This window comes from Oncorhynchus nerka, linkage group LG6, assembly GCF_034236695.1.
Source record: "Oncorhynchus nerka isolate Pitt River linkage group LG6, Oner_Uvic_2.0, whole genome shotgun sequence".
NCBI classification, from domain to species: domain Eukaryota; kingdom Metazoa; phylum Chordata; class Actinopteri; order Salmoniformes; family Salmonidae; genus Oncorhynchus; species Oncorhynchus nerka.
This window is the reverse complement of record NC_088401.1, coordinates 39,417,443-39,432,440: the sequence shown is the minus strand read 5'-3', so window position 1 is coordinate 39,432,440 and position 14,998 is coordinate 39,417,443. Positions and strand designations below refer to the sequence as shown.

The following is a 14,998-nucleotide window of genomic DNA, read 5'->3' as shown; positions in this document are numbered from 1 at the left end:
TGATGGTAATGGCCATGGCTCCTGCACAAAATGACTAGAAATATATATTATTTTGCTTGGATATGTAAGATAACACTGTATATCAGGTCCTCACAAAAACACAAGGTACTCACAACACAAGTCTAAAGGTTAAAGCCTGTGGCCTTGTTGCAGGTGTTATGATGGATGCACTGTATCACCTAGAGATATGTTAGATGCTGTCACTATCAGGACTACTTTTTCTTTCTCACTGGCATAGTGTCAGAAACCTGGTCAAGATAACTCACTTCCAAAGTCTCGGATAGTGAAGTTCTTGTTGTTGATGTCCTTCTCTGACGGTTTGAAGGAGAACTTATGACCATTTTGAGGCAGATCCTGGTCCTTTGCACTGAAGGTTTGAATTACCTGAGAGAGAAACATTTTTTACATTAAACTGGCACACTGCCCCCCCCCCTTTTTTTTCCCTCACTCCATTACAATCTACATGTGAATAATGTGAGTATTTTTTTCCTGGTTGGCTAGGCCAAATATGACTGAAAACAAAGCCACTAATTAAAGGTTGGATCACAGGTGCGCTTTAAGAATATTTTTTACTAATGATGATGATGATTCATTGAAACATTCCGACAAATATTTAGGTAGATAGTTACCAACACATCAAATAATCTGTTTTGCGATTGTCCTAGTTTCTGTGTATAAGAAACAGGTTTTAATTTACCTTAAATGTTCCCGAGGGAGAAATAGTAATGATTTGTTCTCGGCTGCAGAATGCATTTGGAATTTTAATATACAGCGGTAGTTTTATATTTTTCTAGTTATTTTATATACAATACACTCACACTGTTTGGACATTAGGTTATACTTTAAGTTATGTGACTCATAAAGTTACATTAAGGAGTTTTTTTCTACATATTTCTTTGACTGGCAACAATATTAAAAACATGCAGCCTTTTCTCAGAGTGAACATACTGTATTCCCCTGACCACTCCCATGAACACACAATGAATCATAGACTCACTATGCCCCATTCAACAGAAACAATTGAAATCAAATTAAGAATGCAGTTTTTATTATTCTAAATCTTTGCAACAATAAAGCCTTGTTTTATTATCACTGTGTAATGGCCAAAACCTGGACACAAAGCGATCTATACATTTGTGTGACCTGAACAGGGACATATCCGTAAGAGAAAATTAATTAAACATTGTTTCTAGATGCACATATTCTAATTATGTTGTGTTTTACTTGTCTAAGGGCAACATGGGGTAATGGATTCCTGTCACAGTCGATCAATGCACAGAGCTATGATCTCAATGGGAGGTTGTTTAGCCTCGTCTCTCATTCTCTTTTCGCTTCTACTTGCCTCGCCTCGAAACACTCCTCTTCCCTAATCTACTCTGCTCTCCTCTGTGTGGCTTCAGTTTGGGATGATAGCCCCTTGCTTTACTCTACCCTCTTAATTTTAGAATGCATTCAGATACATGTAATTGTGTTTTTGATAATAGAGAGATTTCTTATTTTCTCTTTTTAATCCATTTCACTGAGAATACACAAACAGTGTGTTTGTCCAAGTCCATTAGCTGTGAAGGAACATAACTTTTATCCTGCATTGCCTACAGCTGAAATTGCTGTATGTCCTAAGGCAAACATCTCTGTTTAAAGAAGTCATATTGTATGCCTTCTGCATAGCCTTCCTGGCTGCTTTCAAATGGAAATATGTATCTCTTGTTTTTCTCACCTGAATACATCCCTGGTTTACTGTTCAGGGGAGGTTGGTATTTTGGTATTTGGTATTTTATTAGGATCCCCATTAGCTGTTGCAAAAGCAGCAGCTACTCTTCCTGGGGTCCACAAAAAACATGAAACATAATACAGAATGACATAATACAGAACATCAATAGACAAGAACAGCTCAAAGACAGAACTACATACATTGCTGCTGCACAGTGTGATTTGCTTCAGAATACCTGTACTGCACTGTAAGTGCTTTGTCTGTTCTTTGGCAGGCAATTTGAGGGGGGCTAATCACCGAAGGGTATGATGGCTCTTACAACAGAAGACCTGCAATTCTTTATCACCAACCAGCTGTGAGTAACAGCTGGCGGAATCTTCCTGTTAAAAGTACTAGTATGGAAAGCATGGAGCCAAACGGATATTATTCTCTGAGGGAGAAGAACGTTAAGTTAAGTGTACATCTTGGCGATGGTTAATACTAGAGTTCCTGAAAATAGTTAGATCTAATGTTGTAGGGTTGAGGTCAAGATTAGAAGTGGTAATCACCAGATCTGAAAAATGTGTAACTAATATATCATTAAAATAAAGGTTCATTGAGCAAGGCATAACCCACTCTGCACACCACATCATTTCAATGTGGATAATTGGTTGAGACTATTCTAACCTATAGTCACCCACTCAAAAAGTGTGTTTCATTTCCAATGTATAATCGCAATGCTTTCAGCCATCTAAAAGCACAACCAAAATTCTGGTTGTCACCCAAATGTCTATCACTGTACTTTCAATCATTTAAAAGCACAGCAAAGTTCAAATGGGAATAGAATGTCAGATATGTTGTTTATTTACACAACAGATTAATGTGTTATCACTGTGCTTCATCTAATAGTGGAACCAAATTACCTTGATTGCAATTCAGAATACATTGAAAGTACGTGGTGCAAGTGATCAATGCAGTTTGAGTTTCTGTACAGATTATTACTGCAAATGTGAAGATCTACACAGACCTGTGACGACCTATGCATGCTATCTTGAATATGCAGACTTTATATGATTAGCTACATGAGACGAAATATATAATTACAGTAACCTCAAAATGTGGCCATGGATGTGTTACTCATTTCAAGGATGAATGTTACATTCGTTTGTAAAATAGCCTTAACTTTAAGCTGTTTACTGTGCTACAAAAGCAATTAAGGGTTCAAGCAGCGAAGCTGCGTGAAACTCGATTCTACTTGTTGACATTGCTTATTAGGGGTTCCAGGATAGCATCTCAAGCAACATGGCCGCTACTGACCAATAAACATTGACGTGGGCGTGGTCTTGGTCATAAATACATATAACTCTGACACGGATAATTGTATTGTAACAAAACTTTATACACATGTACCAAACAAGACTCAACATATATAAGCACATTCAGATCAACCATACTGTGGTGCTATAACAGGCACATGTTTATATCTCCTGATCTGTTAGACTCAGAATAATGAAATTTGGCACATATGCTCAGGGATATATATCTAGCTAACCTGTAAAGTATGGTCACATGGCACTGCTTGACAGGAAAACACATTAATGCAAGCTTATTTGGCTCATAGTTGTCATATTGTTTTAAGATGTGCATCTATAGATGCTATATACTACATTTGGTGACGATCTGTCCAGCGGTTCTGTTTTAAAGAAGCCAAGGTCATAAAAATATTGTCCAAAATACAATAAATTAGTATTGCATGATCTGTATGATTTTGAGTTCTGCTAATTGGTAATCATGGTAAGGAATGCGTAAGTAGCTTATCCTAGGGCAATGTTTCTAATTTGTCCTGACGATGTCAAAGTCGGTCCACAGCTTGAACCCCGGCAATGCTGCTTGCAGCTATATTATTGAATTGTGTTTGGTTAACAACTCAACGAAGTAGAAACATTTAAAGCAGATGTATCTACTGCTTGGATAGTTTCAGCTGAGCCACTGGCTTAATCCCATTCTTTAAACTTGTATTTTTGGTTGAGTTGTTAACTTGTCGACAAGTTAGTAGGCTATTTAGTGTAATTCAAAAATGATTTAGAATTGTGTGTGGTTGTCAAATCAGCAAAATATCAACATTTCAAGGAAATGTGTCTTCGTTGTTGATAGTTCCATCTTTGCCACTGACTTAGCCTGCTTTAATTCCAGTCTGTCTACAAATTAATAATTGAAATGTTGGATTCATGTCTCCATCAACCAAAAATATAAGTTAAAGCGTAAGACTAAATCAAATCAAACTTTAAATGTATTAAAAATTATATGATTTAGTCCTATTCTTTAACTTCGATTTTGGGTTGAAATGGAGACTTGAATCATTTCAATTATTCATTTGTAGAAAAACTGGAATTATAGCCAGTGGCACAGGTGGAACTATCCAAGCAGAAGATACATCTCCTGCAAATGTTGATATTTTGTTGCGTTGACAAACAAACACAATTCAATATCACTAAATATCATTACATTTGAAATCAACCAGAGCTTGAAACCCTGGGCCTATTGGATTATCTATTTTTAGGTTTAGGTTGAATTGAAGCAATAGCTGTTGATGACATTCTTAGTGCTATATTGGTCTAAATGCTATCATTGATGATACATGAGTGATAAAGTATGGTCACATGGAATTTGCTCTGTTAAACCTACCCTTTGGAATGACTTCAATAGCATTAGTGAATCTATTTCGTTTTTAAGTGATCTCTCAACAATCCTTCTCACTATAGCACATCGGTCATAGTCAGTGATATCATAGCTAAGCCGGGCTTGGTTAAATCCCTGGATGGGAGACCAAAGGGTAGCTGTAGATATATCAATTCTCCAGTAGAAGGTGCTGCCCAGCCTACTGTTATTTTTCTGAAAGTGGATATAATGTTAAAGATCTGATGTTGTTCTAAAGGTACAAATTAAATATATTTCATACAAGGTTTTTCTAGATTGAAATTTAGTTACCATGTTGACATGATACTGTGGTTGAAATTTTACCCTCAAAACACACGTTGTCTTTTCTGAAATCCATATGTAATATCTAAGTGGGGTCCACATCAAAATTGGTTGACAAATTACTTTGAAACCACATTGATTCAACCAGTTTGTACCCAGTGGGAAGTAAGGATAATGCATCTTTAGTGTGTGACGGAAAGGTCTTTCTAGCTATTCGGTAAATCCCCAAAGGGGCTCTCTGTCGGCACACTAACTGCATGTAGATGTTTGCTAATATGCTAATTTGTAGGCACGGGTGGTTTACAATGTGCACATGCAGAGACTCCCCTGCATCCAAATAAATCATCTGAATGTACACTTGCTTGCTGATGAACAAAGCACGCCCAACCCCTCCATTAGCTGAAATAAAGCAGATGGTTTTAGCATTATGCAAAACTCTGATACAATGATACCAGTGATATGCATGGCAATGAGCTTTTGTTTTATATGATTTATTTTAAATAAAAACTTTGTACCGCTGTAGGCCCTGGTCAAAAGTAGTGCAGTACATATGGTGCCATTTGTGACATAGCCTTTGGGACTCATATACACACACACACACTCACTTACCTGGCCTACTTTGGCATTTTCACACACAAAGCTCTCGTAAGGGATGGCTAGTTCAGGGGAAAATTCATTGACATCCAGTACATGAATGGTGACAGCCACTCTACTGGTCAGCACTGGGCTATCTGAGGAGTAAAATCACACAACAAACAACAATGAGCAAAACAATTACAAATGCTTCTAGTTAATGAGTTTCATTGTGCTTGCCTATGGGTTAGTTAGTGTAAGAAGAGGGAAATAAGATATGGATAAGAGCGTCTGCTAAATTACTTAAATGTAAATGTAAATGTAAATGGAAAACAGAGTGTTAGATTATACAATTCCCTATTGATTATACAACCCTGACATCATGTGGTTGTATAATGCACTGCAGTCTTAGGATTCTCAGATGCCTCAAAAGTATCCATGTATTGGAGAATAAATACAAAGTCTATACCTTAAAATAAATATGTTCTTTCAGTATTCTAAAAACAGAAGACTATATTCCATGAACAATAAACACAGTATGATTGAACATTTATAGCTATACTTGGTTCTACCCATTAGTTGTGTACAGATTGCGCAAACCATTCTCCCTCAGACTTCTGCTATGGGCTCCAGCTTAAACTGCTGTTGAAATGCAAGTCACATATTAATGACATTGCCGAAACTCCCTAGAGGAGCAGTTACCAGAATCTCTGCTTTTGAAACAATATTTCTATACAGCTATGGCACAAGGGGGAAATGTCTTCTTTGTATTCAGAGGCAGAAGTGAAGGTAAACTTTATGGATTTGAAGTGGGGGGGGTAGGCTATGCTTTGCAGTGCAGGCTTATAGGGAAGGGAGCGGTGGATGGCCCTCCTCCCCTCCACAGGGGAATTGAAGATGCAGCTAGGGCTCAGCCAGAGACCTGTGTGCGACCTTGATGGAAAAAGCAATCTTCCTCACAGAAAAGAAACGACACTGAGTACGGGATTTGCTGCTTTCCGCACTGATCGACACCCCTAACACTGATACTCCTCTGGCAGAAATGTTGGACATTGCGCATCTGTCTCTCTCTCTCTCTCTCTCTCTCTCTCTGTCTTCTCCCTCTCTGTGATATTGTATCTGAAGGTCCTCTGGTTTTCTCTTGGCCCTCTGACGCAGAACAATGAGGAACTATTTTCTATGAAAGGTGCATTGTGTCCTTCCAGGAATGAAGAGTTGTAGACCTATTGTATTATAGACTGTGTTCATAATTAAATAGAGGTCACTAAATGGTATGTATATCATTCATGAAACTGCAAGGGGGGAAACCTCAACCTATCCAATGATTTATATACACTAGATGGTATATAGGTTGCACTGTGTTGAATCCACTGCGCCTCCATCTTGGTTCTCCCCCACCAGTGTAAAAAATATTGTGGAAGCTATAGAAATGCAGTTATTTATGTGTACATTAGTTTTTAGCACATTCCATTATATTATGTCAGATAAACATAACATGTCAAATATATACAAATATTTTCCTTTAACCTCTATGGGATTGGTGTCCTGGGATGCGAAGAGTGTGCAAAGCTGTCATCAAGGCAAAGGGTGGCTACTTTGAAGGATCTCAAATAAAAAATATATTAGGATTTGTTTAACACTTTTTTGGTTACTACATGATTCCATATGTGTTATTTCATAGTTTTGATGTTTTCACTATTATTCTACAGTGTAGAAAATAGCTAAATAAAGAAAAACCCTTGAATGAGTAGGTGTGTCCAAACTTTTGACTGGTACTGTAATAATTTGTTATCACTGTGAGCCCCTTATGCATGTTTGGTCTCCAATCAGATTTTAATCCACATAGTGGGAACATAACAAAACATAGCACACAGACACACATCTAAGAAGAATCACACAGGGCCCATACCGGCCATTACAGGAGCCACTGTAAAACGCTCTGTCAGGCTCTATGGTCTCACAACTGATCTAAAGTCAAATGTTTGGAGATACAAAACTGTAGTCCCAGAGAGAGCGGTTTATCTATAATGGACACCAAGTGTCCAGGCATTCTATAGCATCCAACACCGTTACGTTTCCTATAAACACTGGACACAAGTGTATTCCGCTCACAAGTAAATGAGCTCTCTAGGAATTTAGGCCCTCAGAGGGGAAAGCTAGGTGGATGTAGGTGTGTTAGTGAGGGGAATAAAGGTGCCTGAATCTTCCCAGCTGAAACAGTTCGGAAGAGTGATGCTTTTGTTCGTTTTGGACTTTGTTCGGGCAGACAATTTATTTTAAATCAAGGACAGCCGATGTTCAGGAGCCGAAGTCTACGCCCCTTTGTCCATGATTGGTCAACTGTAGGGGTAGGCAAGTTTCTTTTTCACGATTCAGCCTGAAACTCAGTGTGCATTTAAGATTATGAACGACAACTTCAAGCATTGATTGACGAGGAGGTGCAGAAGTACCTGCACCGCTACAATTCTAGCCATGCATTATATGAAGACCACCATGCCAATTCATGGAGAGAGATTGTGGAGACGCTGGGGTCCGACCCGAATACTTTTTCACAAAAGTGGTGTAGGGTTTACGGCAAGTTCCTCAAGGCAACAAAAACAAATGGCCTGCAGTGGAGATGCCGGTGGAAAGGCTACTCCAGAAATGTTGATACAGCTTCCATGGCTTATTCGGCATGTGAAGCATTGGAAGACTGAAAGCAAAATGCTGTATTCACCAGGTATGTTGTTGTATTTTGAGTTGAAGGTGGGGAAAGGAGGATGGAGGGATGTGAGAGAGGTATGTGTGCAAAAAGGATATCCCATGATCCCCAATCGCTGATTCACATGTTGAGTATGATGGCTGAGCCTCCATCACCCCCACATTCCCCCACCCATATCCCTCCATCCATCCACCTCTCCATCACTCCACCCCCCCCACCACTCCGTCCCTCCATCCCTCCATTACTGCAATGACTCCAGAAACATAAATTAGAATTTCATCGCCACCCACCGCGAAGTGACTAATGCCAGTTTCCAAGGCGATAAAAGCAGCTCAACTTTTAATGGCCCTTATTTTACAGTCCGTTCTAATGAATATACAGCGTGGATAATTTTGATTGAGCACCAGCCTGCCTCCCAGATAATGACTTTGATGGCTGTTAGCAGATTTGATGACTTGATGACGATGGATTTGCTTATTTATCTGGAAATTTGCTCCACTTTTCTTCATAAAAATATATAATTAGTCTGATGGCAGCTCTTAAATTCACAGTGAGTGTAAATGAACTCTTAAATCAACACTGCAGGCTCTCCATCATTAATATATATACCTCTTTTTTTGTGACGTGACTGAAAACATAGACTTTCTTCATCATTGTCAACATAAGATCATTCAAGCAAGAACATTTTGATCTTAAAGACATGCTCTGGAACTTTGCCAACCAGTAAGTCCTTTTTTAAACCTCCCGCTTTGGGCTGGATGTGTCAGTGTGTAGTTCATTTATGCCAAATCTATTTTCAGAATTAACGTTTTACCTCAATAAGCCACGACATCCCTAGTTTAAAAGATAATGTTTTCTGGAAGCTGTACGGCACCGTTTTCCCTCCATTTTCCCCCACATGGGCCAGCCCCCTAGCAATTACCCAAGCAATTCGAGTTTCAGCCAATGATCTTGAGCCCCTCGCCATTTGAGTGACATCTAGCAAGATGCATACACAGCAGAGCGAGAGAGCAATGACGCGATGCATATATCTGCACATACAGTATGTGACGTAGTACGCAATTTGTCGGCGATCATTTTTGGCTCATGAACTCTGCTTTCACATCTACTGGCTAAAAAAATATACAAAAGTACCAGAGAATCTCTTTAAAATATCATGATTAAGAAACCTTGAATTTGAAGGCAGTTAAAAACATTTTTACGGTAGAGCATTAAAAGGTAGAGAGGGTAAAGAATGAAGAGAAGGACAGAGAGAGAGTTTCAGAGACAGTTAAGGTGGGTACGGCCAGAGGAAACAATGTCCTGATCAAACAAGCTCCGGGGGAGCCATCATACTTTACGGTTGCCGATAAACGACTCAAACAAAATGAGATTGACTATTGACTTGATTGAAACCTCCTTAAATCTGTCACACAGATTTCAAAAGAGAAAGGCGGCAGTGATACCGGCATGAATCGTGATCTATCTGTTGTCACATACTTACTAAGTTTGGTGGCCACAATGGTGATATTGTGCTGGGCGATATGTTCTCTGTCCAGTAGTTCGTTTGTGGAAATCGTTCCCTCCACTGGATCAATGTCAAAGTAGCTGTCCAGGTCACTCTTCCAGTCGATGGAATACCTAATAAAACATTTGGTAAATTAGGCAATTTCCCACACGAGGGTAGCAAGGAATTCATTTCTCCCATGGGCAAATGTATAGAATTAGGTGTAATATATTCAACCAGGGGTTGCATCCCAAACTGCACCATATTCCCTATGTCTCCCTATGGGCCCTGGACAAATGTAATGCACTATATAAGGAATAGGGTTCCATTTGAGAGGCAGAGAGGTAATGTTTATTACTCATACACTGAGGGCATTTCCACAAAATGGGCTGTGGTAAGCAGCATACATCACAATTGAGTAACGGTGGCGCATGTGTCTTGGTTATGCTGACTAAATATATTTTTAGAGTGACACAACATGCACAGTCTTTTAAAGAAACATTGCACTAGACATGTACTTTCAATAAGGGTTCAGGACCACTGAAAGCAGCATCATCATTAAGATGTAGGCTACACAACGTTACCACAAAGATGCAAGCTGATCAACGTATCGTTTTCAAACCAAAGAGGGATTTGTTGATTACTAAAGAGGCTTTTGTTAGTTATTGAAGAGGCATTTGTTCATTCCTAAAGAGGCATTTGTTATTGATGTTGCTGCATGGCAAAATTGATATGTTCAGCCAATGATTTGTCTTCCGGTTATTGCAACGTGGTCGACTTGGACCTAAACAATGTCTTTCTCAAATATTCTTTCTGTAAACTTGGTACTCTTTGTATGGCGCTATACTGTGCTTAGTAATGTTATATATTGGTAGCACAGTTCTCCAACAGCTTGTAAAAAGGCAGTTTGGCCTGAATTTTCATATCTGTTTCTCATCATGTCTGATACGTGCAGAACCTGTTCTAATCAGATAACATGTTTTATAGTCAAACATCCAATTATCCTAGCCCTCTCTTTAACCCTGTTTAGTTGAAAGCCTTGAAGTAGACTTGATCTAGCCAGAACCGTTCAGTGTTAGGTCTACTTTCTTTGATGAATATTACACTAGAACTCTGATCACTGGTTCAAAGGGAAGAATGCGTGTAAATTCATCCTTAGGGCATGACCATATTTTTCTAGTTGAATCTCAACCTGCCTATTTTTTTAAACAATCTCCCTTCTGAAATGCTACTTTTGAGATATCCTTTGTAATTGTTAGTGTGCAAATATGGCATTAATTCAAAAGGAATATATATCATGTTTCCAAAAGACACCACCAGTCTTGAATTTGATATGAATTTAATATTGCATTTTACAATAAAAATATGCTATGGAAAAATGCTAATAATCATTTGATTTTATTTTTGATTTAACCTTTATTTAACTATTTATTATTATTCTTTATTCGTTTTTTACTTTAGTTTTCTTTATATTTTCTTAAGTCTTCTTGAACTGCACTGTTGGTTAAGGGCTTGTAAGTAAGCATTTCACGGTAAGGTCTAGACGTGTTGTATTCGGCGCATGTGACAAATAAAGTTTCATTTGATTTGAACTACGCAAGTCAGTTAAGAACAAAATCTTATTTTACCATTACAGCCTACCTCGGCCAAACCCTCTCCTAACACATACGACACTGGGCCAATTGTGCGCCGCCTTAGGGGACGGCCGGTTCTGATACAGCCCGGGATCAAACCAGGGTCTGTAGTGACACCTCTGGCACTGAGATTGAGAACCTTAGACTGCTGCGCCACTCGGGAGCCATTATGCTCCAGTCCTATTTTAATAAAGAAAACCTTATTAATAAAAACACACCAACAGCTTTCATAAATACTTAATTGTGAGTATCTAACATAAGTTCGTAGTCTGTCAATGGAATGAGTGAGTGAACAAAAATAAGCAAAGCTGACAATTTCACTGCAATGAAAAGCCACTGATAGACTCCAGTGTGTCAGTCTACTTTTCAGCACCTGGACAGCTCAACTCGCTATTGAGCAACATGAACAGCTCTAGACAATGTTCAGGACCATGGATAGCACATTTTATAGTTCAGCATCACACTGGTGATTGAGTGTGATATAGCACTGAATTCAGCACATCTATGCAGTGTTCACTGTGAACTGCAAAACTTTCTCTGTTCAACCCATTAGCATTGATGTACGTCCTGAGCCTCAAACAAGAGCAGTTGGGGCGGCAGGGTAGCCTAGTGGTTAGAGCAAATGTTCGCCTCTATCAAGCCACTATTGAGAAAGCCATGAAGGCCTTTCTTGTGATAGAGTATGATGGAGGAGGCTGAGAGTTTACAGCCAATGTGGGGCACTGGATGCTGCACCACTTCCTTTCACAATGCTTTCAGATGTCCGTGATCTCTGGTCATGTCAGAAAAGGTTGCACAAATCCCTCAGAGTCATCTGAACTTTCAGTTGATGGTTGGAGTAATGATAAAATGCAGTTTTCATGCTTGCTCTTCCCTTCAGTTAAATATAACTTGGTGATGCACCACAGAATAGTGGGAGTTTGTGGAGGCGAAACTCTAAAATTGTGATTCGCTATGCATGATAAGTCATTGGTACTATTGTTTTGGAGTTATTTTCTGACGGCATGAAAACGAACAATGTCAACTTTGGAGTTTCTGAATAATTAAACACACTCAAGACAAAGTGAAAAATCAAAACAACTGAGAGCAAAGGCTTTTTGTTCTACAAATCTTTACCTCGCCTATATTCTATTGTATTTTACGAGATGAAATATTCATATTAAAACAAATACTTTCTTGGATGCAACAGGCTATTTTTGCCATTTGTGTCTTGTACAACCACTCAAGAGTACATCCTTGAAAATCATCACTGTAGAACTAAAAGCAATCTGTCTGAACAGAAATAAGACTCCAAAGCAAAATACCCCTCATACACTTTTTAACAATGCACTCTGTTTCCATCTGTGCACGAGACACTCAATTGTCTTCTACTGTACTCTCTGTGCTAAGATTTTTATTTGAAATGCTATTTGCAAGAAACAGAGCGAGATAGAGAGAGAGCTAGAGAGTGTTTGGACTCAGAGTTGGGGAGTATCACATTACATGTAACCTGTTATATGTACCTGATAAAACATTTGTTTTTTTTTAATCACTGTAATCCTAATCCTTTTCAATGAAGTTCAAAGCAGCATTGAAAAAAGGCACAACTTTTTTAATTCCGCCTGAAGGAATATGACCACAAGTCAGAGACACACCAAATGCATTTGATGGATCAGAGGAAAATAACAGGAATAGTATTTTGTAAGCTACAGTCCAAGCCATGTCTTTCAATGGTTTGACTGCTGATGACATCCAAAGATGATCCAATTTCAATAAACACTTCGAGGTTAGGGCGATAGCAGTGGTGTAGCCCTTACGGGAAAAACGGATATCACTTATTATTTACATAGCTCATTGAATCACACTGCTGCTCTCTCATTTAGCTTGTTGCGCCTTACGGATTGGGATTGTTGTGGATGGCTATTCACAAATGTACACTGCTGTTCAAAAGTTTGGGGTCACTTCGAAATGTAATTGTTTTTAAAGAAAAGCCATTTTTTTTGTCCATTAAAATAACATCAAATTGATCAGAAATACAGTGTAGACATTGTTAATGTTGTAAATGAGTATTGTAGCTGGAAACGGCTGATTTTTAATGGAATATCTACACAGGCGTACAGAGGCCCATTATCAGCAACCATCACTCCTGTGTTCCAATGGCATGTTGTGTTAGCTAATCCAATTTTATCATTTTAAAAGCCTAATTGATCTTTAGAAAACCCTTTTGCAATTATCTTAGCCCAGCTGAAAACGGTTGAACTGATTAAAGAAGCAACAAAACTGGCCTTCTTTAGACTAGTTGAGTATCTGGAGCATCAGCATTTGTGGGTTCGATTACAGGCTCAAAATGGCTAGAAACAAAGCAATTTCTATGAAACTCGTCAGTCTATTCTTGTTCTGAGAAATGAATGCTATTCCATGCAAGAAATTGCAAAGAAACTGAAGATCTCGTACAATGCTGTGTACTACTCCCTTCACAGAACAGCATAAACTGGCTCTAACCAGAATAGAAAGAGGATGTGTTATGCAACATAGCTGACTTAAAACATTGTTAACAGTTTCAGGGCCATGGGCCTTTCTCATGATGGAAAAATACAGAATAACATAAAAACGGACACATACAGAACGTAGTGTAGCAAACCACAGACTGTTTTTGTTAGAACTCAAACTTAACAATAACTGAAACCAGATATGTGATAACGGTATCTAGGGAATGAGCGCATAGATACTCGACACAGCAACAGTTACATATATCAACTGGAGCGCCCGGGGGCTGGTACCAGCTCGTACGACAACAATCAACGATAGGCTGGGTGAGTCTAAACCACGCCCAGTCTCTATTCTGACAGCCCGGCTCGGAAGCAGGAACTATTTCTGTCAGAGTATATTTATAATATCTTTGTCAAGAACAAGTTAGTTCTCTGCTTGCCCTGCGAGGTGGGACAGAGAGCCCGTATATACGAAATTTGCATTTACCACTTATTCCTTAGCTAATAAAAATACATAGCATACAATCGGTGACTCATTGTCATATTTATCCTGGTACCAGATTCGAATTGACCCAGATTCGAATTGACGCAGATTCGAATTGACGCAGATTCGAATTGACGCAACTCTCTATTGTAGCCGTTTCCAGCTACAATAGTCATTTACAACATTAACAATGTCTACACTGTATTTCTGTTCAATTTGATGTTATTTTAATGGACAAAAAAAATGCTATTCTTTAAAAAACAAGGACATTTCTATGTGACCCCAAACTTTTGAATGGTAGTGTATATATGTACTTTAACCCAATCGCATAGCTGCGATAGCTGCGATCCATAGCTGCGATCCACACTATGCAGCTGTTGCAAGAGCCCATTTTATACTGGCTGTCCACTGGTCACAAAAACAATGATTGATAGGTATCTTAAACTTCTTCAATTCAACCAATGTTTTTGTGACAAAATACGCTCTTGCAACAGCTACATAGTGTGGATCGCAGCTATGGATCGCAGCTATCGCAGCTATAGAGTTTCTCCCGTCTAAGCTCTTCTGTGGTATTATACTGTAAAAAATGAGTTTATTTCAAAAACACCACGAGTGCAGCTGAAAAAAATAAACATAAGCCTAACAAACACACGCTCAAACTCACACACTTTTTATAGACTTAAACAGCTGCAAATTATTGAGATATCAAAGTGTCACCAACGAAGCCGAATTGTATTATCTGTAGTAGAAAGCAATGGGTTAGAAAAAGCCTACATAACCAACCCATGAAGTAAAACCTCCATTTATCCTGCAAAAGATGTTGATCAACTGGTAATATTTGTTTTGTGTTCTTCTAATGGCTCTTAAGGGGAGAGTAATCTAAAAGTAACTGAAAGTAATCATATTGCTGAGTTCTGGTAATCCAAAGGTTACTTTATTGATAGGTCACTAGTAACTGTAACAGATTGCAATTAGAAAGTAAC

At 38.7% G+C, this 14,998-nt stretch overlaps 1 protein-coding gene across 1 annotated transcript in view; it reads right to left on the bottom strand.

Moving 5' to 3' along the window:
* LOC115130437 (cadherin-12-like) overlaps positions 1 to 14,998 on the bottom strand; it is a 192,481-nt gene that overhangs the window by 16,380 nt on the left and 161,103 nt on the right. Inside the window, exons 8-10 of the mRNA XM_029661585.2 lie at positions 9,427 to 9,563; positions 5,279 to 5,400; positions 267 to 384 (exon numbers count right to left, since the gene is read on the bottom strand). Coding sequence (XP_029517445.1) covers positions 267 to 384; positions 5,279 to 5,400; positions 9,427 to 9,563 — 377 coding nt within the window. The remainder of the gene's footprint in view (positions 1 to 266; positions 385 to 5,278; positions 5,401 to 9,426; positions 9,564 to 14,998) is intronic.